The sequence below is a fragment of the Caloenas nicobarica genome, chromosome 9 (assembly GCF_036013445.1).
Source record: "Caloenas nicobarica isolate bCalNic1 chromosome 9, bCalNic1.hap1, whole genome shotgun sequence".
In the NCBI taxonomy this organism is placed as follows: Eukaryota; Metazoa; Chordata; class Aves; order Columbiformes; family Columbidae; genus Caloenas; species Caloenas nicobarica.
The window spans coordinates 4,081,934-4,105,872 of record NC_088253.1 but is presented as its reverse complement, the minus strand read 5'-3'; the positions used below and the strand labels follow the sequence as shown (position 1 = coordinate 4,105,872).

General features: G+C 41.2%; 2 protein-coding genes across 5 annotated transcripts in view; both read right to left on the bottom strand.

Annotated features, from left to right (window-relative positions):
* HEATR3 (HEAT repeat containing 3) overlaps positions 1-16,943 on the bottom strand; it is a 21,974-nt gene extending 5,031 nt beyond the window's left edge. The window contains exons 1-12 of one of the 2 annotated variants that reach the window (XM_065641070.1): positions 16,887-16,943; positions 14,867-15,039; positions 13,332-13,419; positions 12,268-12,380; positions 10,527-10,636; positions 9,643-9,783; positions 8,826-9,109; positions 8,074-8,164; positions 4,703-4,860; positions 3,632-3,714; positions 3,238-3,374; positions 725-813 (exon numbers count right to left, since the gene is read on the bottom strand). In XM_065641070.1, the coding sequence (XP_065497142.1) occupies positions 725-813; positions 3,238-3,374; positions 3,632-3,714; positions 4,703-4,860; positions 8,074-8,164; positions 8,826-9,109; positions 9,643-9,783; positions 10,527-10,636; positions 12,268-12,380; positions 13,332-13,419; positions 14,867-14,913 (1,341 nt within the window). In that variant the 5' untranslated portion in view covers positions 14,914-15,039; positions 16,887-16,943. Of the gene's footprint in view, positions 1-724; positions 814-3,237; positions 3,375-3,631; positions 3,715-4,702; positions 4,861-8,073; positions 8,165-8,825; positions 9,110-9,642; positions 9,784-10,526; positions 10,637-12,267; positions 12,381-13,331; positions 13,420-14,866; positions 15,040-16,463; positions 16,602-16,886 lie in introns of those variants that run through there. The other variant, XM_065641069.1, reaches the window with a different exon arrangement.
* Positions 16,893-23,939, bottom strand: CNEP1R1 (CTD nuclear envelope phosphatase 1 regulatory subunit 1). 3 transcript variants are annotated; one of them, XR_010606687.1, is made up of 7 exons: positions 23,843-23,939; positions 21,532-21,603; positions 19,263-19,336; positions 18,816-18,925; positions 18,623-18,677; positions 18,247-18,347; positions 16,893-17,047 (listed from the first exon to the last, which is right to left on the bottom strand). XR_010606687.1 is itself a non-coding variant. In XM_065641071.1 (6 exons), the coding sequence occupies exons 1-6, from the start codon at positions 23,865-23,867 to the stop codon at positions 18,306-18,308; spliced, it is 378 nt and encodes a 125-aa protein (XP_065497143.1). In that variant the 5' UTR covers positions 23,868-23,939; the 3' UTR covers positions 17,081-18,305. The 3 variants fall into 3 exon arrangements, 1 of the variants encoding a protein (XP_065497143.1); XR_010606688.1 differs by lacking the exon at positions 16,893-17,047 and adding an exon at positions 17,081-17,874; XM_065641071.1 differs by lacking the exon at positions 16,893-17,047 and having other exon boundaries at positions 17,081-18,347.

Genomic DNA, 23,939 nt, shown 5'->3' with positions numbered 1-23,939 from the left:
TTTTACAGAACACAGGCAAATTTGTAACAGAGAAACACAGTCCTGTATTATGATAACTACATGAATTCCAACAAGGTAACTGGCAAGAAAACAGTTACATTCTCCCTTTCAACTTCCCAAGGTGTTTTTTCCAGAAGATAACCAAGGCTGGTAAAAAACTGTAGAAAAAGTCCTGAGACCAAAGGGATTTTCACAAACTTACCTAGCTCAATAGCGATTTCCAAGTCATTACAACTTACAGTATAAAAGCTCATTTTTCAGTTTAAAGCCAGAAAGGACCAGCAGACCATGTAGTATTACAGCTTGTATAACAAATGATTGTGCTTCATTCCTATATTTAGCTCACTAATTCATGTCCAACCAAGATTCCAGAAGGACAACTAGCTTCAACTAGATGACATCAAGAAATAAAGAATCCAAGTTTCTAAGCACTGAATTACTAAATGTTTGTCATTCTATCCATCTCCTTATGATACCACCTGTGCCTTATCGCTGTTTTGGTTTTGAAATACCTCTCATCTATTTACGTTAAGGAGGAGATACATAAAAAAGTATTCATGGTCTATGAAAAATACAAAGGACGAACGCTATTAAATCTGTTCTTTCGGTGTTCACAGTCGCTGAAATTTAGCACTTCATTTAAACGTTTTTGTCTCAAAAAATTTCCAGCACAATCTCACATGCATTTGAACCTACCAGAGCATTTGAGTTTGAAAGCTCTTACCTGGGAGATGTTCTTTGATGCCATTGTTTGTAGGAGAGCCCTCAGCGCGCTGGTTATGGCTTCCAGGAATTCTGTGTCCACAAGGAGTTCTGTGCAAGAATTGAACCCAGAGCCAAAAGTTAAACAGGAAGGTGAAGGATACAAGAAGCAAAGAAATACAAATTCTTTAATCCCTTAATTGTTCCTCCAGGTACTACCACAAACAGGAAGAGCTGGATTTTCAGTGACTGGTCTTTGTAGGCTGTAACCATAGTGATTTGTTTGAATTCAGCTGCTCCTCCTTTTCAGGCACATCCCTGGTTAAGACACTTGTGTGACCGAACGCAAGGTACAAACCTCCGCCGCAGCACAGGGAGGTCATAACGCAGCGACTGAGAAAGCGACAGAAGCTGACTGTGTACTTTAACTCCTTTATTCTGTCTCCTAAGCAGGCTTTTTAGACACCCAGAACACTGGACTCTTTCCAATTCACATGAAGAATGTGTTTTCCGGTGCTTTAATAACCTTTCAGAACTATATGATTCAAGCACTGCACTATTCTTGTTCAACTACGAATTCATCAATACCAGCCAACATCTTCAGTACACATTCTGCACTACTTGAAGCTTTTTATTTTCCTCTAATGTGTTCTTATTTTCTGGACTACTCCAGATGCAGGAACACTCAATTATTTCAAGCGTATCTCCTCCTTTCCCATGTAAACAACCAGACCTTTAAGCCTCTTCTTCACCCTGTAAACCACAGAATTCCTTCTAACCACATGTTGGTATGTTATCAACTCTATCTGGCAGCTTCCGTTACATAGCATTTAACCATTAAAACCATAGCCTGTTAACAAAAATGTATGTGGGTCATTAAACTAATTTATTAACACCCTCTGTCTTCAGCTAGCCGCTTCTCCAGTTTCATCTAGGGATATTCTATTGCAAAGCATGACACGTACACCCTGAAATCTTGCGAGTCCTGCTGTTCAAGCATGAGACAACTATTTTATGTGAACTTCCTCGCATATGTCTTCATATTTATTTTCAATTCCTGCATTTTAGTATTTCAAGAACTACGGTCTCAGTAAGTGTCCCCATGGACTGATCACATGCTTTTAATGACATTGAGAAATAAGTGTGTTTTGCAGGCAGAAGCGTTTTCAAGCATTAATGCAGTGCCATACTATGCAGCGAATAAGAACTACATACACCACATTTGTGGCTACAAATGACGACGCTTGGAGGAAGGGAAGAAAACTGAGCTTCTCCAGCTTCTAAGAGACAAGAAATGACAAAGCCACGCATATGCTGGACTTCAACTGATCTGTCTTGGGAAAAACGTTTTCTGACAATTTTGAGAGTTGGAAGGCTTTTCCAGCCTCTAAGAATAGCTCTAATTTTTTGAAAAGCCATCAACAGTGACCTTAAAGCGAAAACAGATTATCAGAATAGTCTGAATGAAGCAGCCCGTCAGGGAACCAGATCATCAACTTGGAACCATTTTTTTTTTTCCTCCTTTTTTTTGTTGTTTGTTGTTGTTTTTTCATCTCCGTTCAGCTTCTCTTGTGTCAGTAACAGAAAGATCATAGCTTAAGTGGTCCAACAGTATTACTGGAATGATGCTGATGTGATGTATAACACTACAGGAGGCAGCTGGAAATGCTAACTGCTACATATCTACGCTAGAGCATCCAATAATACTGATAATACCAGCAGGTCTGTGGGGAAACCTTCACAGTATCTGTATGAAATAACGTGCCTTGGAGGAACTACAGTGGATACATTACAGTGTTTACCAGGAAATACCTGATTTTTTATAATAGTATTTTTAGGAAAACGAAATTTATCGCCTTCTCCGTTGAAATCGAACCACCACCATAACAGGATGTTAAGCGACTTTAATATTTAGTCATAAAAATTTGGCGCGTTTTCATATTACTAATATATTTTCAATAAAGCCGTGCAATCATATGCATAAAGCATGTCCTGGAGACAAGGCGGCTGCTGTCTTCCCTACTGTAATAAGCATGTACATTCTGGAGATTTTTGCAACAACCACCTCTGCCATGATTTTGTAAGATTCCTAGAAAAAATTATGTGAAAGACTGTGCTAGAGACCCTTCTTTTCACATGGCTATTCAGGCAAGTTTGCACATTTAAAATGAAAACATCTCGTCTTCTTCATGGCTTGTCTGACTGATGATGAACTGCTATTATCACCAACATGACCAAGCAAGCAGTTCTGGTCTCAGAGGATTCATGCACTAACTTAGCGACTTTTTGCAGGCACACACAGACGTGAAGCGTATTGCGGCAAGAGGAGCAAACTCGCTCAAGATGCGATTTGGATAAACGCATCCTATCAGGATACACTGTTTCATCAGCACATTTCTGATAATCAGTATCCTTATTTTGAAAGACCAAAGGGATAAAATTAGTAATAAAACGACATTAAAACTTAACAATGTACATGGCTACCTTATACCTATATGCAATAGGTCAGCAAGCCCCCTTTACTAACCATCTTACCCGTTTTAGAAAAAACTAGCTGCGAGAGATGCTGTGCAAGGGACTGAAGTGCTGAAGCTCCTCCCAGACAATCCACGTCTGACACCAGCAAAATGCTGTGAAGACACGTCAAAGCTCGACACTGCACGGCATTCAGCCTGAAACAAACACCAAATGCACTTAGCAGAGCTCTTGGAAAACACACCTCAAAAGACAAAAAATAATCTAGATTTAAATAAGGCTGTGATCCAGTGTTTAATTTACACAAACATTTGTATCTCTTTATTCAAAATCATGTATTGGATCTGCCATTGGACACATCTTAAAAGTAACCCAAAGATGGGCAATCCTTCTAAGAGGTCTAAAACAACTGAATATATATGAAAAACAGTAAGAGAGACAATGAAATTCCTACTTTTTAATTAATGGTTTCCAAGACGGATTGTGCATACAGATGTCTAGAGCAATGCTGTTCGGAAAAGCAGTTTTTTCAAGAATCTGGGGAGGGGAAAAAGAAAGATTTAGCAATAAAGCTTTGTGGTGGTGGGTTTGTTTTTTTTTTTTTAAGGTGTATTTGGGGGGAAGACTGACATTTTAGCTTAACATCAAACAGATACTTCAAACTACGTATTTCAAAACTTTTCAGGTAGCAAGTGTCTCACCTAATAAAAACGTCAGAATCTTCCTCAATCACCCAATGGTGCCATTTTACCTGGGTTTAGCATAGCATATTATAAGTATCCAACTGTACTGAACAAAAGTGATCTTCTAGGTCTCTGCTATTTTTTTTTAATTTAGACCTTTCTTCTTACAGATTCTGCTACCAAATTTTCAGACAGCTGCAAGTCTAAAATACCTTGCCACGAAACTTAGACCGCTTGGCACTGAGTACAAAAAGCCTTCAATGTTTTCATCTTGCACCTTGATGCTTTGGGTCAGCATTCTGTAATACCACACTGGTGAAATAGCGTAATAACTGATTCAAATGACAAATTTCATCTTCACAACCCTAAATAAAAATGAGCAAAACAGCTCTGAAACAGTAACATTTGAATTCTTGTCTGTGTCAAATATTGTACTTCAGACACTGTGTATAAAACAGGTGGAAAAAGGATCTTGCACTTTTTTGGTGCTGACTGCTGCCATTCACAAGCATTACTTCCATCTCAGTTAATATGGAAATCTGGGATTTCTTTCGTGTCCAAATCAAGGAATAACCACCTTTGTATTTTTGGAAAACAATAATTAAAATAAGCACCAGATTTCCAAAACACATGAACCTTCTATTCCCACTTACGTGAAGAAAATATTTAGGTCAAGACAGCTCATGTGATGATGCTCCACCTCCAAGTCAAAAAAAGTGAAGTATTTTTAAAAAATACTCTTTTTCTCCAGATGGATTGGGATAACTTGCCTAACCTGGGATACAAATCGGGCAGAAGGAAAAGACTGTACAACGTGTTGGAAATAAAATGAAAGACAATACCTTCTTTGGAATGAGGTTGTTCAGAAACGCTGAGTTAACCTCATCAGAGAGGCACAGGGGCGACATTAGCAGCCCACTCCCTTCATTGTACGAGTTTTCCATAAACAAGTCGCTTTCATCACTGCTGGAGAGCTCTTCCCATTCATCATCTGAGGGATCTGAGAACAGAAGACAGACTTGTACATGTAACAGCACTGATGCAAGCGGTATCCTGCTTCTCAGTCATCCTTGGCTCCACCTCTTGGTTTAGGAGTCTTTAAGCTCTCGGGCTCTAATGAAGGCCACACAAACCAAGCGCCATCAAGCCACAGTTCTAAATATCACACTACTTCTGTTTAAGTTGTTTTATTAAAAGAAAAAATATTTATTTTGTATTCATTCAGGCAACAAGTATTCTTATGAGAGAGGTTCTTCATACACGGGTACTTCACTCTCTGGTATTAACTATGCTTCACTTCAAGATATCAAAAAAGGTAAAGAAGAAACAGTTTGTAAAGCATTTACTAAAATTTTAACATTGTACCATTTTACTTTTTGAGGTAGGTTCAAGCATACAAATACACCAGTTTAAGTGAACTTGTTTAGTAAGTGCAGTCAGTTTAAGGCACCTGTTTTCTCAGATGTCCTCTGACTGGGCACAAATCGGCCGGATGGAGATGGTGCTGTCTCCACAGCAAGCAAATTAAATTAGGTTTACAGTTATAAACCTGAACTAGGTTAATACTCACATGATTTACTCTACTACAGATGTGTAAGGGGAGAGGGGCTGAGCTGGTGTTACCGGGGGCACAGCTACTGCAAAGTGAATCATCTGTCCATGGCTCACGGCGCACTCAGCCTGACAAGCACAAGCTAAGTCCATCATTTGTATTTAAGCTGATATATCTACATCCACAGGGTTTACACTGATTTATCTAAATTTGTTTTAAAGCTGGTTACATTTTAACGGGTGCGATACTGGTGTTTACGCAAGTCCTAAGTCTACAGGTTGGACGGATCTTCCTCACTAAGAGGTGAAAGCTCTGCCTGTGTACGTAGCTCAGGATATTTAACTACTATGATGAAAAAATATCATAGGATCATAGAATAGTTTGGGTTGGAAGGAACCTTCAAAGCTCATCTAGTCCAACCCCCTGCCATGAACACGGACACCTTCACCCAGATCAGGTTGCTCAGAAATCTCGGATGAAACAAGTGCCCAAGTAGTTTTGTCTGACAACACAGATTCTCATGAGATCGACGTACTGTAGTAACCATGCTAATAATCATGCATTTTCTCCGTGGCAAAAGGTAAATTCATTCACTTAAAATACAGCAAGAAAGGTCTACAGCAGGGGTGTCAAACTCATGGTCACTGGGGGCCACATCAGCCTTGTGGTTGCCTTCAAAGGTCTGAGTGTCACTTTAGGACTGTGTAAATGTAGAAGCAGTTACATTTGTACAGTCCTAAAATGACATTTAGCCCTTTGAAGGCAAATGTGAGGCTGATGTGGCCCCTGGTGACAATGAGTTTGACACCCCTGGTCTAAGGGATGCATTCCACCTGCACTGTGCTGCAGCTTAAGAATTCATTTGAACTACTGTTTATCTGATGCAAAGTAACTCATCAGGCTGTGGCAACTTGATCACATGGGCATCTTCTTTTGGCTATGGTAATGTCCAATTAATTCTACAGCCATAATATGCTAGTGTTAATAGCCTTTGCATGAGAAAACAGTTGTCATTTGTGCACAGTCAGCCCACAGCAACAACAAGCACAAAACCAAAGCAGACATCTCCCTTTCAGTCTCTTGCTTCTTGTAAAAAAAAAAAAAAAAAAAAAAAAAAAAAAAAAAAATCCATGTGCATCTTTATGAAGCAAAGCAAAATCTCATTTGAAAACAAAATGATACCTATAAGAGCTGAGCATGCAATTCAGCAACCACCAAGACAACAGTCATCGTGTGTTCGCAGTGAGTGACCAGGGCAGAGCGGGAACTGGACTCTGGAACATTAGCCCCTAACTAAGGTCAGGTTTCTTGTAATGTTCTTGGAAATACAGACGTATTTCCAAAGGAAATCCTATCTTAACTAGCGCTGGTAACCTACAGACTGGACAGCAATGCTGGGGCCTCCTGTCGCTGCTGCGGCCAGATGCCACCGGTGCTCAGAAAATCCCGGCTCCTGCCAGCCTGGTGATTTCCCTCAGCTCTGTGGCAAGCTGAGCATTTATGTGAGCGCAGCAGAATGGCTAAAGCTATTTTAGTCCTCAAATAACTTCAAAATTAAATGAACAGCTGCCTCTGGATTCCTGTTAATTTCTACAGACTGTGTTTCTTTCTGTCCATGAATGGGTAAAGTACTGAAGTGAAATACAACACAATCAACCTTACATTACACTGAGTGAATGGCAGAATAGGCAGTTTATCCACAAGAGATTTTCCAATTAAAGGGGAGAGCTTATGAATTACAGCTCATTAGATGAGAAATGCAGTTATGAAAGGCACTCCATATACTAGGTGCACAATATCCCTGCGCCGCAAGAGAAAAAAAAGTCACCATTGGGAATATCTGGGTATTACTGCAGATTTTATTAGAATCTGAAAGATTTAGTTAGGAAGTTCTCTCCTACACCATTACTTTAGCATCAGGCTTACGAACTATACTAGCGATTACAATTTTCAGGTTTTGGAAGACTTTTTGGAGGTTGGGGGGGTGGTGGTGTTCCTTTTAAACAGAATTTGAGAATCATTTATTTGTTTTCCTAAGGATTTGGAGAAAAGCTAGCAAAACTGAGTATCAGAGTTCATAGAAGATATACAATATATTTCCTACTACCCCCAGAGCAACAGTCTTTCTTTCACCTCCAAGAAAGCACACAAAGGTAGAACTCTGAACAGCCTGAATCCACACTGGTGCCAGATCTGCATCGAAAGCTGTCTCCTTTCTTTCACAACGCTTGTAGCTATCAAAACTAAATCAAATCTAGAAGATTTATCTGCTTAAAAAAAATTCATGTCCCAGTCCTGCAATAGGATTCCCACCTATACTATATCAGATGAACATTCAGATGATGCTCTAACCAAACAAAGAATTTGCTGTAATACTTTTTAGGAAATATCTCTTCAACACAAGTTTGTTCTTAAACGTTGGCACATGAAGTAGCATGCAAAAAAATATGTAAGTGATAGGAATTATTTAAATGAGAAAAATAACCACTTAAATTAGTAATAGGAATTACAATCCAATCCGCCCCCCAGATGAGGGTATGAGCGACAAGTCTATGTGCATTCGCCCTTAAAAGCAAAGATCACCAAACAGCAAATTAAACATGATGCGTTCCAGAAACAAAATGCACCACAACACTTGCAATGGAAGAGATTCCTACAAACCTTCACTGCAGCACATATTAACAATGATTTCTAGAGCGGTCTGCTGAGCCATCAGTAAAGCTGTCACTTCTTTCAGTTCCCACTTATCAGACTAAAAAAGGAAAAATATGAACCAATTTTAATTTTGTAAAACATTTCAGCACAATTTAAAGTACTCGAGCTGTCAGTTAAAAATACAATCCAGCCGTTTCATCTTCTCGCTCCTCCCCATTAAAAAAAAAGAAAAAAAGGCAAACAAAATCTATCACCTGTCTGCTAGATGCCTCAGAACAAATTTTCCCTTTAAGAAATGCCACCTGCACTAAAGTTGTAATAGACAAGATTACCTAATGTTAGCTACGGCCTCAACAGAAACATGTATTTCTGTTACCCATTTAATGTATGCAATAGTGAAGCCATTCGTTAACCTCTGTGCCACCTCCACTCGTGACGGGATGGTTACAACCATTACAAGTCTCACCCTACACAGAGATCAGAACTCCTGCACTAGCTACAAGTGTCAGGCAAACCCACACCCTCCACTGGAACAAAAAAATGGAAATTTGCTTTCCTGACGTGCCGTACAACTTCCTCACATTTGAACAAGTTGGGCTGAAATTCTCCATGCCCAGCTTTGAAGTTTTAGCTAAAATAGTCCAGCTATTTGGATTGGTAACACCAGTAGGTAGCTACTCTGGCTTAAGGCTCAGGCTAAGCCCAGCCTAACGGTCAACCCAACGTGCCGGTCACCCGAGCGCCAGCCCCACACTTACTGGAAGCAGGTCTGAAACATCGTTTTCTCTTCTGACTTTCCCTTTTGGTATTTCTTCCATGTTATCATCTTCGCTCAAAACACTGCTGTCTATAACGTCGCTCATGTTTTCCTCAGTTTCTGCCCCTGCAGTAAGTTTTAACCTGTTTCTTTCAGCTTCATGCATATGAATAATTGTTTCACCAGTGTCTATTGTTAATACTTCTGAAAAAATCTTCAGGATTGCATTAACCATGCTTCCCAGGCTGCCTGGTGGAATGGAATCCTTGATATTCCAGATAGTGCCTAAACACGAGATAGTTGAAATATAAAATCTGTTAAAATACTCAATTCCCAGCTCTGTGGCAGTCATACATTTTGTAAGGACACAGCCTCCACTAGTTAAAAATAATCACTGCTTATATTTCAGTAAGAATCTTCAAGTCTTTTCTCTACAGACCTGTATTTTTTTTCTGTTTAGCATTTCATACACTAATTTGTAAAAATTAAGCTTATGATGTGGGCATAACATAAGTAAATTTCGGCATGTAAGGATACACACAATATTTATGACAAGCCATATTGGTGACATTTTGTACCTGTGATAATAAATCCACATGAGGTAACCATTTTCTAAGGATTCTCAAAATTAATTTATTACACTCCAGTATCAAAAATCACCACATTTAAGCATTTGAGGTGAAAAGAAGAACGTGTGGTAGAGAATCTGAGGTAAAAATCTACACCTAAGATCCAAACAATTCCAATTCTGTCCTTCCCATCCTCCTTTACGTGCCGTGCTCTCGATAACGAAGCCACGGCCGCCCCGAGCACCGTACCTGCTATGAGTGTCCTCAGCAGGATGTGCTTCATTGTGCTCTCTGGACACAACAGCACCGTTTCCAAGACTTGTTGTGCAGAAGCATTGAATGAAGAAAGAAGATCCGGATTATCTTCCGTCACTGCCTGCAAGCAGTTCGCTGTAGCAAACAATGACAATAATTAACAAACCCAATAGTGGCTTTCACTCTCCTAATAAGAAAGCATTATCTGCCTGAAAGCTGGAGTGATGAAACGCAGACACGAGAGAAAACATTTCACGCTGCATCATGTAATGGTACGACACTGTCCTTCATAAACTGTGGTTTTGACTAAGAGATATTCTCTGGCAAACCTGTATATAAAACAGGTGAGGACAGTAGCACACCAGACATGGGACTACCCCTATTAATTACAGCTGCTCAAAATTCAATTTCTCCATTGTATACCAACTAGGGAAAACAGCAAAAAATGTTGCAAACACATCCACCTGCAAGACCATTGTAAGACTATCATAACAATGCTACTAATAAAAACAATAGGAGTTGTTTGGGGTATTTTTAGATGGACTATGTCCTTTGCTCTACAAATTAAACCCTTCATTACCAAAATCAGAGAACGAAATGAAAGACACAGCCTCCATCTAGAGGTTTCTTTCCACAAAATTCTTCCTCCCATGTAACCACAAATAAGCCGTTCTCCTTTGGACTGAAAACAAGCACAACGGTTGTCAGCTTCTGAATGATGTAATGTTCAGAAAGGAACTCAAAGTCTTCTATTCAGTGTAAAGTTCAAGCAATGCTAAGGCAGGTGCATTGTGCAATGGGTGTGACATCAGTGTTACATTCATATGGTAAAGGAAAAAAATATCTTTAAAGCCTAATCTTCTCTTTTTATCACTTACCTACTGAAATAGCGAGATCCACATTCGTGGAGAATTTCTTCATGCAATGTAACACAGCCTCCAGACATCCTTCTTTATTGAATATGGACACCGCGGTATTGTTGCATTCACTAATGCATAAGAAAGATTAATAAAACACTTTCCCCAGGCAAAAATTACCATCACAACATTTTAAGTAACATGTCCTTACTATTACATTTTAAAAATCTACCTAAGAATCACACGTTAGAGCTATCCTTTGTTACCGAGGTTATGATCAATTCTACAGGGCTTTCTGCAGTGTGGAAGCCTGGAAGCCTTTATCCACAAACCCACAGCAGCACAGCGGCTGCTGCCTTGTGCAACAAAATAGTCACTTACTACAGAAAATGACCACTCAACATTCAGAAATGCACACTAAATCAACGAGAAATGTGACATTTACTTTAATTATCTAACAGCGGGGCTTGTGTTTCTTCAAGTTCTGACAGTTATTCTCATTTTTAAACTAATATATTGATACAAGACACATTCAAACTAAAAAAAGCATGAGACCTAACTAGCTACAGGGGTCTTCCAAAACTGACTTTTGAAAATATTATGGCTCAGCATCAATACCAGCCCCAGTTTTGCCAGGACCAAACTCTGCAATGAAGTCAGCAGTTCACGGTCATTGCTGCAAAGTTCAAAATACAGAAGTGATTTATAGCACACTTAATGATTGTCGTTCCTGTTCCAAAGCATTTATGTGTACAAACACAATTAAAAAAAAAATGAACACAAAACGTTATTCAGAGTTACAAGAGGTCATGTATTCCGCGCAAGGTGCTGAGCAAGCAGTTTCTGTACTGTTCTAGATTCCAATCCCTAAAAAAACCACAATTCACAAATAAGGCCTGAAGCCAGCAGCTACAATGTACAGACAGGCATGGAGGCAGCTCCACTGAAACACTGTACAGGACAAAACTAAATTCTGTATGGACCAAAGTGTATAATGATGTGGAGCTGTTACAAACCAAAAGAAAAACAACACAAAATTCAAGGAGAACTTTCAGAACAGGTTTGTATCACTTCAATGTTTACAGCCATTTCTGTATTAATATTGTTGCAATTGCTCTTCCTCTACCCAGTGTTTCCAATGTAAACTACTAATTGAACTATTTACATTCTTTCTCATATAATTAAGCAGATTTGTATCAGTGCCTCAGTCACTAAGGGATAGTTTGTCCAGACATTTAATATCAACTTTTGGGATGACCTGCAGAGGGAGGAAGTAATAAAAAAGCTCCTTGTATTCCCAGAGCACTGGAGTCCACTGATCAGAATTTAATTTTCTCCATCTCCCACATCACGATACAGACCTACAGGAACCGCATGCAAGACCCCACAATCCAAACTGTACGGGAGACTATGGCAGAACACGTTCAGAAAACAATATCAGAATTTAGGATAAACAACCAACGGAAAGAAAATGTTGGCACTGTCCTAAAGCTAATGTCCGTCCTTCGTGCACTTTTAGAATCCTTCACTTACAAAAGTGATTTATGGTAGAAGATAAACTTGGATTTCAGATCAGATGAAGACGTGCCGTTTATTAAGCAAGGTACACGTAGGAGCAACACAACCAGAAATCAGAATCAGCAACAGAATACATCTTTCCATGCAAGGACAGTCATTCTCTCTCTGCCTCAATTACCGTGCTCTTTTTCAGGAACAACTTAATTTAGCTCTTCTAAATGGCCAGTGTCTACACAGCACTTACCATACATTCCACAGCAAGTTGATAGCCTCATTGGCTATGTCTTCAATGTAATTTTTGTTCATCACTCTGCATTTCTTTGGAGAGAGCTGGTTAGCATCCAGTCCAGTGCTACACTACAAAGAAACGAGAGAACCAGGGTTGGGAAACTAACAAGTCAAGAGAAAAGCAAAAACTTTACACATTAGCAGCAGTGAATGGAGAGACCTCTCATGAACTGTTTATTATCAGAAAAATCTGACTAGTTCCCTATTCTTTATGAGAACTGGGCCACAGTGGAATTGAATCATTGATTATTTTTTTTCTCTTGTAGAAAGACTCTTAAAAGTACTTGCTTTGCTTTCAATAATCTTTAGAAGCATTTTTAATAAAGAAATACTTAGCAATTTTAGAACCTGAAATGCTGTTTCTCGCTCATACAGTCTGTATGCAATTTTCAACCATTCCTTCTAATCGCAAAGACTAATTTAGCTAATATCTCACTGTGCTTTACAATAGTACAATAATATTCTAAAATGGGGAAGAAACATACAGAAAATTATGGTATTGCCCAACGCTGCTCATATAAAGACAGCAGGCGACAGAATTCAATGCAATTTCCAAACTGCGTGGCAACACCTGGACCAAACAAAGAATAGGTATTCAAGTACAGATTATTCTACACGAGCAGTAACTACCCAATTGTACATCCAAGCTTTCTTTTAGACAAAATTGCTTACCAAAAAAACCTCACTAGAATAATGCTGCAACACAAATGTTGGATCTGCATCTTGACTGACAGAACAGACATGCCTTGACCAACGTTCCAGACCCAAAATCTCCAGACTGTTTTTGCAAAAATCATCCTAGGCAGCAAACCTCACCACAGGCCCAAGTTAGCAGGTCAGGAGGCAGAGGAAAGTGGTTTGAAATCTCTGGAATAATTTTTGTACTATTAAACCTACTGAAACATTCTTTTAAAAGATCTTTCAAATATTTTACCTTGATAAGAGCTACAAAAAGTGAACTATTTTTGAAAATAGAATAACTCAACGGCTAGATCAGTTTTAAAATCAGAATAAACATACCTCTTTCAGAAGTGCAACAAGGGGTGTCATGATGTCTTTTGTCACCATGTCGTCACAAACTTCAAATCCTCCACAAGCACTCAGATTTCTGGGTAAAAGAAAATGGCTTGGATCAGATACAATACTTTCCAGCAATGTTCCAAGAAAACAAGTATTTGGTATTCTTCTCTAAAGGATATGCTACTTTTTGTTTTTAAAAATCTATCTGCTTCATCAGTAACTTTAGTCTTCCGCCTTCGTAACACAATAACTTTGGTGTCAGAAAAAAAATAATTCACTTGTCTAATATAACTAGAAAGCTTATCTGTACTCAAACGTGGCTTCTGTCAGGAGTTACTCTGTGTAAGGTACAACATGAATGTTAATAAGTATTAGCATTACATGTTTGTACAAATAAAGCAAGCTGTAGGTAGGACCTGGGGGACAGCAGGATGACCATGAGCCAGCACTGGGCCCTTGTGGCCATGAAGGCCAATGGTACCTGGGGGGGGATTATAAGGGGGGTGGTCAGTAAGTCAGAGAGGTTCTCCTGCCCCTCTGCTCTGCCCTGGTGAGACCGCATCTGGAATATTGTGTCCAGTTCTGGGCCCCTCAGTCCCAGAAGGACAGGGAACTGCTGGAGAGAGTCCAGCGCAGCCACGAAGATGCTGAAGGGAGTGGAGCATCTCCCGTGTGAGGAAAGGCTGAGGGAGCTGGGGCTCTGGAGCTGGAGAAGAGGAGACTGAGGGGTGACTCATTCATGGGGATCAATATGGAAAGGGGGAGTGTCAGGAGGATGGAGACAGGCTCTTCTCAGTGACAACCAGTGATAGGACACGGGGCAATGGGTCCAAACTGGAACACAGGAGGTTCCACTTCAAGATGAGAAGAAACTCCTTCCCAGTGAGGGTGGCAGAGCCTGGCCCAGGCTGCCCAGGGAGGTTGTGGAGTCTCCTTCTCTGCAGACATTCCAACCCGCCTGGACACCTTCCTGTGTAACCTCATCTGGGTGTTCCTGCTCCGGCAGGGGGATTGCACTGGATGAGCTTTCGAGGTCCCTTCCAGTCCCTGACATTCTGGGATTCTGTGTGATTCTGTAAATGCAGAATACCAACGCAAAATGACGCTGTTCAATATTTACAAGTTTCTCAAAAAGCCAGCTATGTGCATTCTCTAACTAACCCACAGCTCCCATAGTGTTATCGAGACACGAAACGTCATACTAACAGCATTCAGGTTCTCTATATTTCTTCATAGTACTGGTTGTTTGGTTTTTTGGTTTGTTTGTTTGTTTTCCTAACATAAGGATAGAAAGCAGTGCATTCCAATGGGAGTAGATAAAACGGTAGTAACTAACTTAAATCCTGCTCCTGATTAAAGTCTCAGGGCAGCCTACTGGAGCAAGAAAAGCCACTCTCTCAGGGCCTTCAATGGAGGCATACATACTCAAAACAGAGTTGAAGCAAGAGAGGCTGGCACTCAAGTTCACAGCTTTTCACAGCAAAACCCCACTCTTTTCTTTACCGCTCTAACCCTGAATATTAACAATCGCTTACCGGAGAGCACCGGCAGCTGTCTCGCGAACAGCTAAGCTGTGATCCATCAGCAGTGGTCCTAAGCACCGGACGACGTCTCTCTGCAGAAAGGCTGGGATGACGTGCTGCTGCTGCAACAGCTTGGAAATACTGGCACAGGCAAACTCCCTCACTTCAGCGCTTGGATGCTGCAGCTGGGAGACACAGACAGGGCAGATTAGCGGGGAGGGAAACAGTAGCTGGAAGTTTTTATTGAGGGGAAAAAACTGATCTGCCTTTTAATTTGCAGGCCTGGCACTGTAGCTCCTGTTTTACTGCTCCTGAACGGAATCAAGAGCTTCTAACTTCCATAGAAGTTTGTAATTCTTTGCCTGGGCTATGTGTGTTGACTATGTGACTAGATAAATACCATTCTGAGTGTTTGACAAGAGAGCCATGGTTCAAACACAGATTTTACACTAGCTGGCACTGGTGAGACCTCATATCTACTTTTGATTACCAAGTTTAAAGCAAAATGGACAAGAGATAGGGGGGAAATACCATCAAGGAAATATAAGAGACATAACATATGCCACCATAAAGAAAAACTCAATAATCAATAAACAATAATCAATAAACCAAACATGATAGCCTTCAGACTGAAAACATCTGCTTAAAGACACGGAAAAAGTGTTCTCTGTGTCCACAAGACAACACTGACTTGAGCCATAACAGAGGTTTAGGTGAGATGTAAGAATTGCAAACCATAAAGATAATAAAGCAGCAGAAGTGCCTATCCTGCAAAGTCATGGTGTTCATTGAAACCTTAACAGAAAAGACAAGCATCTTCTGCAGAGCAGAGTGGGAAAGAGTGGTACATCAGATCCTGCCTCACTGAAACTGATGAAGGTCTCGCAGTTCATCCTCACCTGTGCATTTAAGCATTTTTTTCACACTCTCCCTTTTTTTAAAAACTAAATAGGTTAGTCCAGAAGAATAATCAAGCAGTGATGTGTTCAATGATTTCAGTTAGGTGAAGTGAACAAAGGGCATTTATTTACTTAAAGGAAAACTTTACTTGTGATTCTTAAGTCACATGGGCAGGAAGAGCTTTAAACTAGTTTTCATCTGTAATACTTAAACCAAAACCAGGAATGTGGCCAACAAGTGGCCAAACTCAGTCTTCTTCAACATTTTCTGTCAGTTATTGTTTACATGTAGATATTGGGCTCATCACTCTGTAGGAAAACCCTCCGCCGGGCAGACTGAACCCAAGCAGCCCCAGAACCGGGCTGGGGGCCCAGAGCAGCCCCCTGCCCCGCCCCAGCCCCTCCGAACGGCTCAGGAAGGAGAACGGGAGCCTGGGCGGGTGCGGGGAGAGCGGAGCCACCGCCCCTCGCCGCCGAGCCGTGACGCGGGGAAGCGACGCGGCGGCAGCGGCTGCAGGGCCGCCCCGCACCGCCCCTTCCCCGCCGGGGAGAGCCGAGACCTCACCGCACCCCGCAGCGGCGGGCACAGCCCCACCGAGCCGCGTCCCGGCTGCCGGCGCTGCCCCGCTCCCGCCGGCCCCGAATGGGGATCGCACCGCCCCCGCCGCCGCCCTCCTCCCCCGGCCGCCGCCGCTGCTTCCCGCCCGCACCTTCTCCAGCAGCTCCGCGGCCGGCTCGTCCTCGGGGTCCCCCTCCCCGTCGCGGCGCTGCTCGGGGCCGGCGGGGGAGAAGGGGGACCTGCGGAACCGCCGCGCCCGGCTCTTGCCCATGGCTCCGCGGCCGCCGCTCGGCGCCGGCGCACCCACGTGTGCGGCCCCGCGCAGGCGCAGCCGCGGCCCCGCCGCCGGGCCCGCCCCGCCACAGCCCGCACCCGGAGCGGGGCACAGAGCGGCCCCGGCAAGCCCGCACACCGGCCGCAGAGCACTGAGACCCCCGCAGGCCTGCGAGCCGGGCAGCTGCAGCGACCGCCGCCTGTTCGAGGACACGATCGCGTCACTCCGGATGTTTCCCCAGGTCCAAAATCTCAACCAACGTAAATGTCGAATGAAAGAGTTTCCTCTAACAGCACTTACAGAGGCAGGATTGACCTGGAGGATGGGAAACTGGAAGGACTTTCTCTCTGGTGTCAGTGTCTTAGATTATAAGAACATCAAATACAGGAAAGGCTGGTCCGGTATGAAAGTTACAGACTCCAGCTATAAACTTGTGAAGGTCTTCACCGTTCATTTGAGATCTGCATTTGCACGGTACAAAAGAAGATAACATCTGTTTATACAAAGAATTTATTTTGTACACATTTACCTACAAAATATACAGCAGTTAAAAGTAATGGATGGGCAGAAGACTTACTGGAAAAACCACAGGAGACAATTGTTAATGTCTCAACTGACAAAGTTCCATCAGCAGGCTGCCTTTAAAAGCCACTCTGCCTTGTACTTTAAGTTACCCAAGTTGCAACGGTTTTGCACTTTTAGGCAGTTAAAAGAGTTTGAAACAATTAAAAAGGCACCTTAACTCAAAATTCTTTACAACTGCAGCTATTTAAAAGTTAGACTTTATGTATATAACATCCATGCCTTGTTTTTAACACTCTGAATAACAGATTTTGTTATTTTATTGTGGCACTCTTTGTATCTTCTTCACCAATGCAGTTATACATTTGCAGTACTAGTTTCATATTCAGACTACCACAGCATAAAAACCCACGCAGAATGGTCATGTGGAGTTAAGATACAGTACAACCTTACAAACGGGAAGATACAGGCATATTTAAGACAATTTTTAAAATATTAAAATCTTAAAAGAGCGGTGTTGTGAACCAGATCAAACAAGGAGCTACATGTGACCACAATGAAAGTGGCTGGTGCACTCTATATACAATTGGACAAATGTGATCCTTGATACATTTGCAAAGTTCTTAAGCAGAAAACCAGTTTTCTCCAGCACAGACAGTCTCTGCGAGCCTTTTAACCCATTCCAAAAAGAGTGACCAGGACACGAGGGCAGCTGTAATGAGGAAGTGTGCTAATAAAACATCGTGGGAATGGTGAGTGTTCAATACTGTTCGTGAAAAGAAAAAAAAATCCATACAGCAAATATTACTTCTTTTCCTGAACGTTGGCATCGATCTGCTATTTACAACAGTTTACAAAGACACAACACAAATGAGGTCTTGATTTTCAAGTTCAACTTCATAGCCAATTAACATACTTCACCTGTATGCTCCATTCTAGCTGAAGTAAAAAAGTGACACTAATACTGAAAAAGAGGTAATGGTAATCTGAAGTAGCAAAAGCACTGATAATATGGTAACAAAGAATTTGGATAAATAGTCAAGAAAGTAATATTGCACACTTTCACTGTCAACTGTGTAAGACTTTCACTCCCAGGCAGTGACAACCAGTCCTGTTGGTTTTTTTGCTGTCATACTACCTTAAAAAGGGTCATTTTTGGTTTCCATGGCAGTGGAAAAAACTGAAGGAAGACAGCCCTTATTGAACATGAGGCCTAGGTTTCAAAATTAATTTTCCAGTCTGCAAGACAGAAAAAAAAAAAAAAAGTTTAGACCCTGAAAGTTGAGCCCAACAATTGCACTTCATGTTGAATTTTACAGGCCAAGTTCAAAATGACGCACAGAACAATACTGACTATTCTGCATTCCAGTTTTACAGACACACAGAATTTGTTAAGGCATATACAAGTGCTGTTCAGAGAAAAAAAAAATCCCACACAGAAAACTGTATGCCTTTTCGAAATATTTGAATTTTTTTAAAAAACAACGTTTAGTCAATGAACCACTGACACTTACATCATCACAGGACATATTATATTCTGCCAAAACTGTTCGACATCGGGCTGCTATACTGTGTGGATTGTGTCAAGGAAGGCAGGTAACACTTGGGCACAGAGCAAGTCAAAAGTGAAAAGGCAATATTAGCATAGGCTTCAATAACAGCAGTAACTACAGCACTTTTAACCTGACAGCCACAATGGAAGGATACATTGATGGTGCCACCACTCTTTTATGAATTCCAGCGAAGAACAAGCCTATTAGGGTAATACAGCTAATTGTGAAAAATGGGTGATTCCAAAGTGATGTGAAAAATGACACCTAGGAGAGAAATCAGATTAGTCCCATTAGATATTTTCTAAAACATTAAAAAATTGCTGCCTAGTTCACTTCATTAAAAGATAAAAATACTGCTTCTAGCCATTTCTAAGTATTTGTGAACGATTCTCCAGCTAAGCATTCAAGGTGTAGCATTTTGGGAGGCATTGTCCCAGGACATACTCCGCAACAATTCCAGACAGCTCGAGAGCTTAACTAAAAATGATCTCCCAGTTTCACAGCAAAACCCCCTTTTGCTTTTTGGTTTTCAAGACACTGTACTGAACTTGCTGCAACACCAAGCTGTGACACAGACATTTGGGAGTAGCACGATCTTTACCTTTTGTGTCTCCGGGTCTATCAACCAGTTCCAAGCACCAGTAGCTGTGCAGACTGATACCACTATCAGAATCACTGATGAAGCAAAGAATGAGAGTCAGAAACAGTGTAACTCATATTAAAAAGCAGTTACTTTTTAGCAGCAGCTCTTAAATATTTATTTCTTCTCCCACTTTTGAGAGAGGAAAAACTTCTACTTGGAAGGTAGAAATTAAAACAGGCAAATAAACTTCTATTATACAAAACCATAAAGATTCTGCACAAGTCTCCTGGACAGGACAAGTAGGTACCAAAATCTAAAATCTGTCAAATAAAAACATCCTGATGCTTTGAAGAAATTAAAGTTTCTAAAAAAACATGGTTAGCAAAAATACGAATTGGAAGACTGGAGCAAGAGTTGTACCAAATACTCAGTATGCTATCTGAGCTTATGCAGTCGGGGCAACAGAAGTGCAGCATCATTAAATTGCAGAGCAGAACCAAAGCTTCTGTCCCTGCAGCTCTTCTCCACAAGAAAAGCCTGAGGCATTAGCACGAGCACTTTCACCGGCACATCGAGGTAATGTTATGCTCCCCACCCCAATCAACATGATTACAAGCAAGGAAAACTGACATAGATAAAAAACCCACAAAACTTAAACGGGAATCTGAAGGCATGTTAGCAGTAGCACATGAAGATTAACAAAAACCTCTGCACATCCAGAATGGCTTAGGAAGAATAATCAACTGGCTGTAAATGAATAATGCTAGATACATATTAGAGTAACTGGATTGATTTTCAGAGACTGCAAAAGGTTAGGGAATGGCTGTTGACAGAAAAGGAAAAGAGAACAAATCTGAACGTAGAGAAAGCTCATATTCTGTTGCACACCCATTAAGCCTTGCAGCTTTCACTGGACATTTGGCAGTTCTGAGTGTTTTCTGTGGACTCTGAAGTTCCAGATGCAAATAAAGTCTTCTATTGGTTGTGGAGGGAGAAGGAAAACAAAAAACAGCAACAAAACAAAACAAAACAAACCAGAAGACCTAGAGTTACCAGCCTTTAGGATCATAGGAAAGAACCTGAAAACAAACCCCAGATATTAATTAAATTCTAATTTCAGTTTTGTAAGACTGCTATAATTTACTATTGAATTGTATATTCCTTATTGATATTACGATATTTAAAAAGTAACCCTAACAAGTTAAGTTTTCAAAATAAAGTTGGAAAAGATCTATCGAAAGCATAGAACTTCTTCTCTATATAAATACTTGGCTTTTTTTCCAGGATAACAGGAGGAAAAGCTAACATTGGGTTAAATGCCCCATTATAATTAAAGTTAAAAGTCCCTCTTTTACATGAATTGCAAAACAAGCAGTTAAGGAAAAAAAGTTAGCTTGTGAACACAATACACAAATTTCATTTAAAAGTCTTAAAAGTTTCCAGTACCTTTTTTTTTAAAAGTTATATCTGACAGTAAATAGCAATTCTGGAAGCTAAATACATTCCTACAGTAAGTGCACACAAGTTGCACAGATCTACTTAGAAATATCTGCTTTCCTCCCAATTGCTGTGAAACAAGGGGTCTGGGAGTGCTGTTTGGTTGCGGTTTGGGGTGGGGTGTTTTTTGTCGTTTTTGCTTTTTAAATAGCCACTCCCCCAGTTCCTTCATTTGAGATTAACCTCTTGGCTTCTCAGGAGAAAGATGCTCTTTTAGAGGGTCTAAAAAGTGTCTGTATTCTTTGAGTATGGAAACCTCAGCAGAATCTTAGGACAAAAAAGCAGTCTCTTTCTACAACAGATGCCAATGTCGGCAGCAAATCTGTGGTATTTTTTGCCTTTCCCCCTATTCCAAACTTTCCTGTTAGAACAGAGATCAAGACGTATTCTGCCCTTAAGGTACATTGCTGGAACGTTTTCATCTTCAATTTTATAGGGATTATCTTACCCAATCATATTTAGTTCAACTAACTATAGTGACTGTCCGGGAAGTCTGAGCCTTCAAACAAACAAGCAAAAAACCAAAAAACCACACAAACCAAACCAGAATAAATACAACAACTTACTATCTCAACTATTTCCAGAAAAACAGAGTCTTGAGCCAATTCAATCTTTTTCTCATTTTTCCTACTTGGGTTAAAGTATTAATTTGGTATCTTTTATCATCTTGTTGCAGAGTGTTTGAATGTATGGCACAGGAATTTTAAAGACAATTTTAAAGATGCACACTGGTAAATCTAAAGAGCTTGAAAGAGAGAATCCTATGTATGCCTTGGAACAACAAACTTACTTCTCCAACGTCCTGTAGCTGGTTGCAAACATGCAATATATTCAGTAAGTCTTCTTTCAAAAGCTTTGAGATCTAGGAAGGATGTATATCAGGCATAATTAGATCTTCATCTATTTAGTCAAATTTTAATGTAAAAGATAAAAGGAATTCACTTTTTCCCCATACGCACCCATTTCTTAAACAGGCAGAGAAAACCAAGGCAATGATCATTTAGATGTAATAAAAGCACTGTCGAAATAGCTTCACACAATTTTAGCTAAAAAATACAATGATGAAGTTACACTAAATGCAAGAAACTCCTACTTACAGAAAAGAAAATCTATATAGCCGAGAAATCATTTTAGACATCTTTAAAAACATTAAGAGTTAGATCTAGAATAGGTTAAATAGCCTCTCCACGCAGAAAAAAAGTATCATATTTTGGAGTATTAAGTAACTCAGGAAACCACTAGGTTCTATTATCTATAAAATAGTAATAATAATAATTTTTAAAAAAACCCACACAGAAAAACCCCCAAGTTGGCCATTTGTCAACTATTCAAGGAATTATTTGTAGCAGCACAGCCTTTATGACTTTATACAAAGTTTTAGTGCCACGGTATACATATATACACACACACATAAAAAACCACAGCAAACACTAGCCCAATGATATCTTTTTTTCTCTAGGCATTTCTACTCATTGCCATCATTCTCCCATGGTCTTCCCATTGAAATTGCTGTTAAATACTGAGCAGCATTTCAGTTCATACTCTTAATTTGTTTAATAAAAAAAACACACTAAAACCTTAGCCAATCTCCCAGTGTTTGTCTACAAGGAGCAGTTTCACCTGAAGTCTATATTAGATTTAAGCTTCCGTTCAACAAGGTCAACATTTGACAACATTCCAGTTAAAGCGAGAATTCTACCTGGAGTTTCTGTTAGCATAAACTTAACTAAAAAGCTAAAGTGTTTCAGTTAGCATCAATCTAGATTTTTTTTCCCTATTGCTAAATTATTTACCATAATATGGCAATTAGAGAATAAGATTATAAGAAATCTACCTATTATGATCGTTACTAAGGTAGTTTTCCAAACTGTAAATTCACTCCTAAGTGGTTTGCAGGTGAATTCACGGGGGAAGATTACAGCATCTTTACTTCAGCCACAGAACAGTTAACTAGTCTTAATTATTGCCAGCAGCCTGGTAGTTATGGCCTGTCCTCCACCTCCCATCTGAGAAAGCTAAGCCACTGCCAGCAATTAAAGCTAATTAACCATTCCCTGACTAGCACAAACCCCTAACTAGTCACTGAAGTGAGAGGGGGAAGATGAAGCATCCCATAAAAACCTACTATTTGAGAAAAAGCACCCTGGAGGCATAAAAATCAGGCTATTGATAACACAGTTCTCAAGAAAAGACATAACGTAGACAGCATTACAATAAAAACAGAAAAAACCACCCTTCAGAAATCAGGAATTTAAACTTATCTTTGGATATCCATGTTCTAAGAACCTTCTCTGAGTTTATCACTTCGGCAGCTGTAACTAGCACAGCGCATTTCTTAAATGCCTACAGCTTGTACAGACATAGCGACAGAGCCATGACAACGCTGGACTATTGCTGCTGTTGACGAGCCTCTGGTGTCTGCTAGAGAACACACGCTGAGTCTGAGACACTGATGCATTTTTAAAAGTCTCTACCCGTCTTATTTTCTGACATTAAAAACTCCTTTCGGGATTTTCACACCCTGCAAACCATAACCTCAAAGACCTTGTAACCCAAATCATGGATGTTGTCAGACAAGAGAGGGCTATGCGAGGCCACGTTCTTCAAAAGCCACAGAAACCCTCATGTCTAGTGTGTTAGATGGGACTCACACGCCTGTAAAACACATTTCGCGTAAAACCCCACGAGTGGAGAAGCAGTAACCGCAGCACAAGCGGATTTTAAAGAGCGAAAGCCTTGCCGACAGGCGAGGCCCACCGGGCAGCTCCTCCCCAGAGGGCGGCGGGCGGGCCCGCACACGGACCCCCCGGCACAGGCCTCCCCTCGGGGCGGCCGCAGGGCAGCAGCCGCCCGGCCCCGCTGTGGACGCGGCCCGGCAGACCCCACCCCAGCTCGCCTGTCCGGGCCGAGCAGGAACGCCGGGAGCGCGGCGAGGCGGGAGCCGCGGCCTCCTGGGGCTGCTTCACCCCCTCAGGGCCGCGCCGCGGCAGGGCCCGCTCCGGAGCGAGGAGGCAGCGCGCTCGGGCAACGCAGCCACGGGGGCGAGAGCTCCCGGCGCGCCGAAGCGGCAGCTCCGGGCTGGCTGCGGGCCATGCACTCACCCTCAGCTTGGTCCAGGGAGTTCATGGCGGGCGGGCGGAGGCAGCAGCGCCCGCCGCGCCCCTCACCGGCCGCCCGCCGCCCAGCCCGCCCCACACA

Coding starts and splice junctions, on each gene's coding strand:
- CNEP1R1 (XM_065641071.1), bottom strand. CDS start 23,867: ATGAACTCCCTGGACCAAGCTGAGG. Junction 21,604..23,842: donor CTCCCTGGACCAAGCTGAGG/GTGAGTGCATGG, acceptor CATCCTTCCTAG/ATCTCAAAGCTTTTGAAAGA. Junction 18,348..18,622: donor ATAATATGTCCTGTGATGAT/GTAAGTGTCAGT, acceptor TCTGTCTTGCAG/ACTGGAAAATTAATTTTGAA.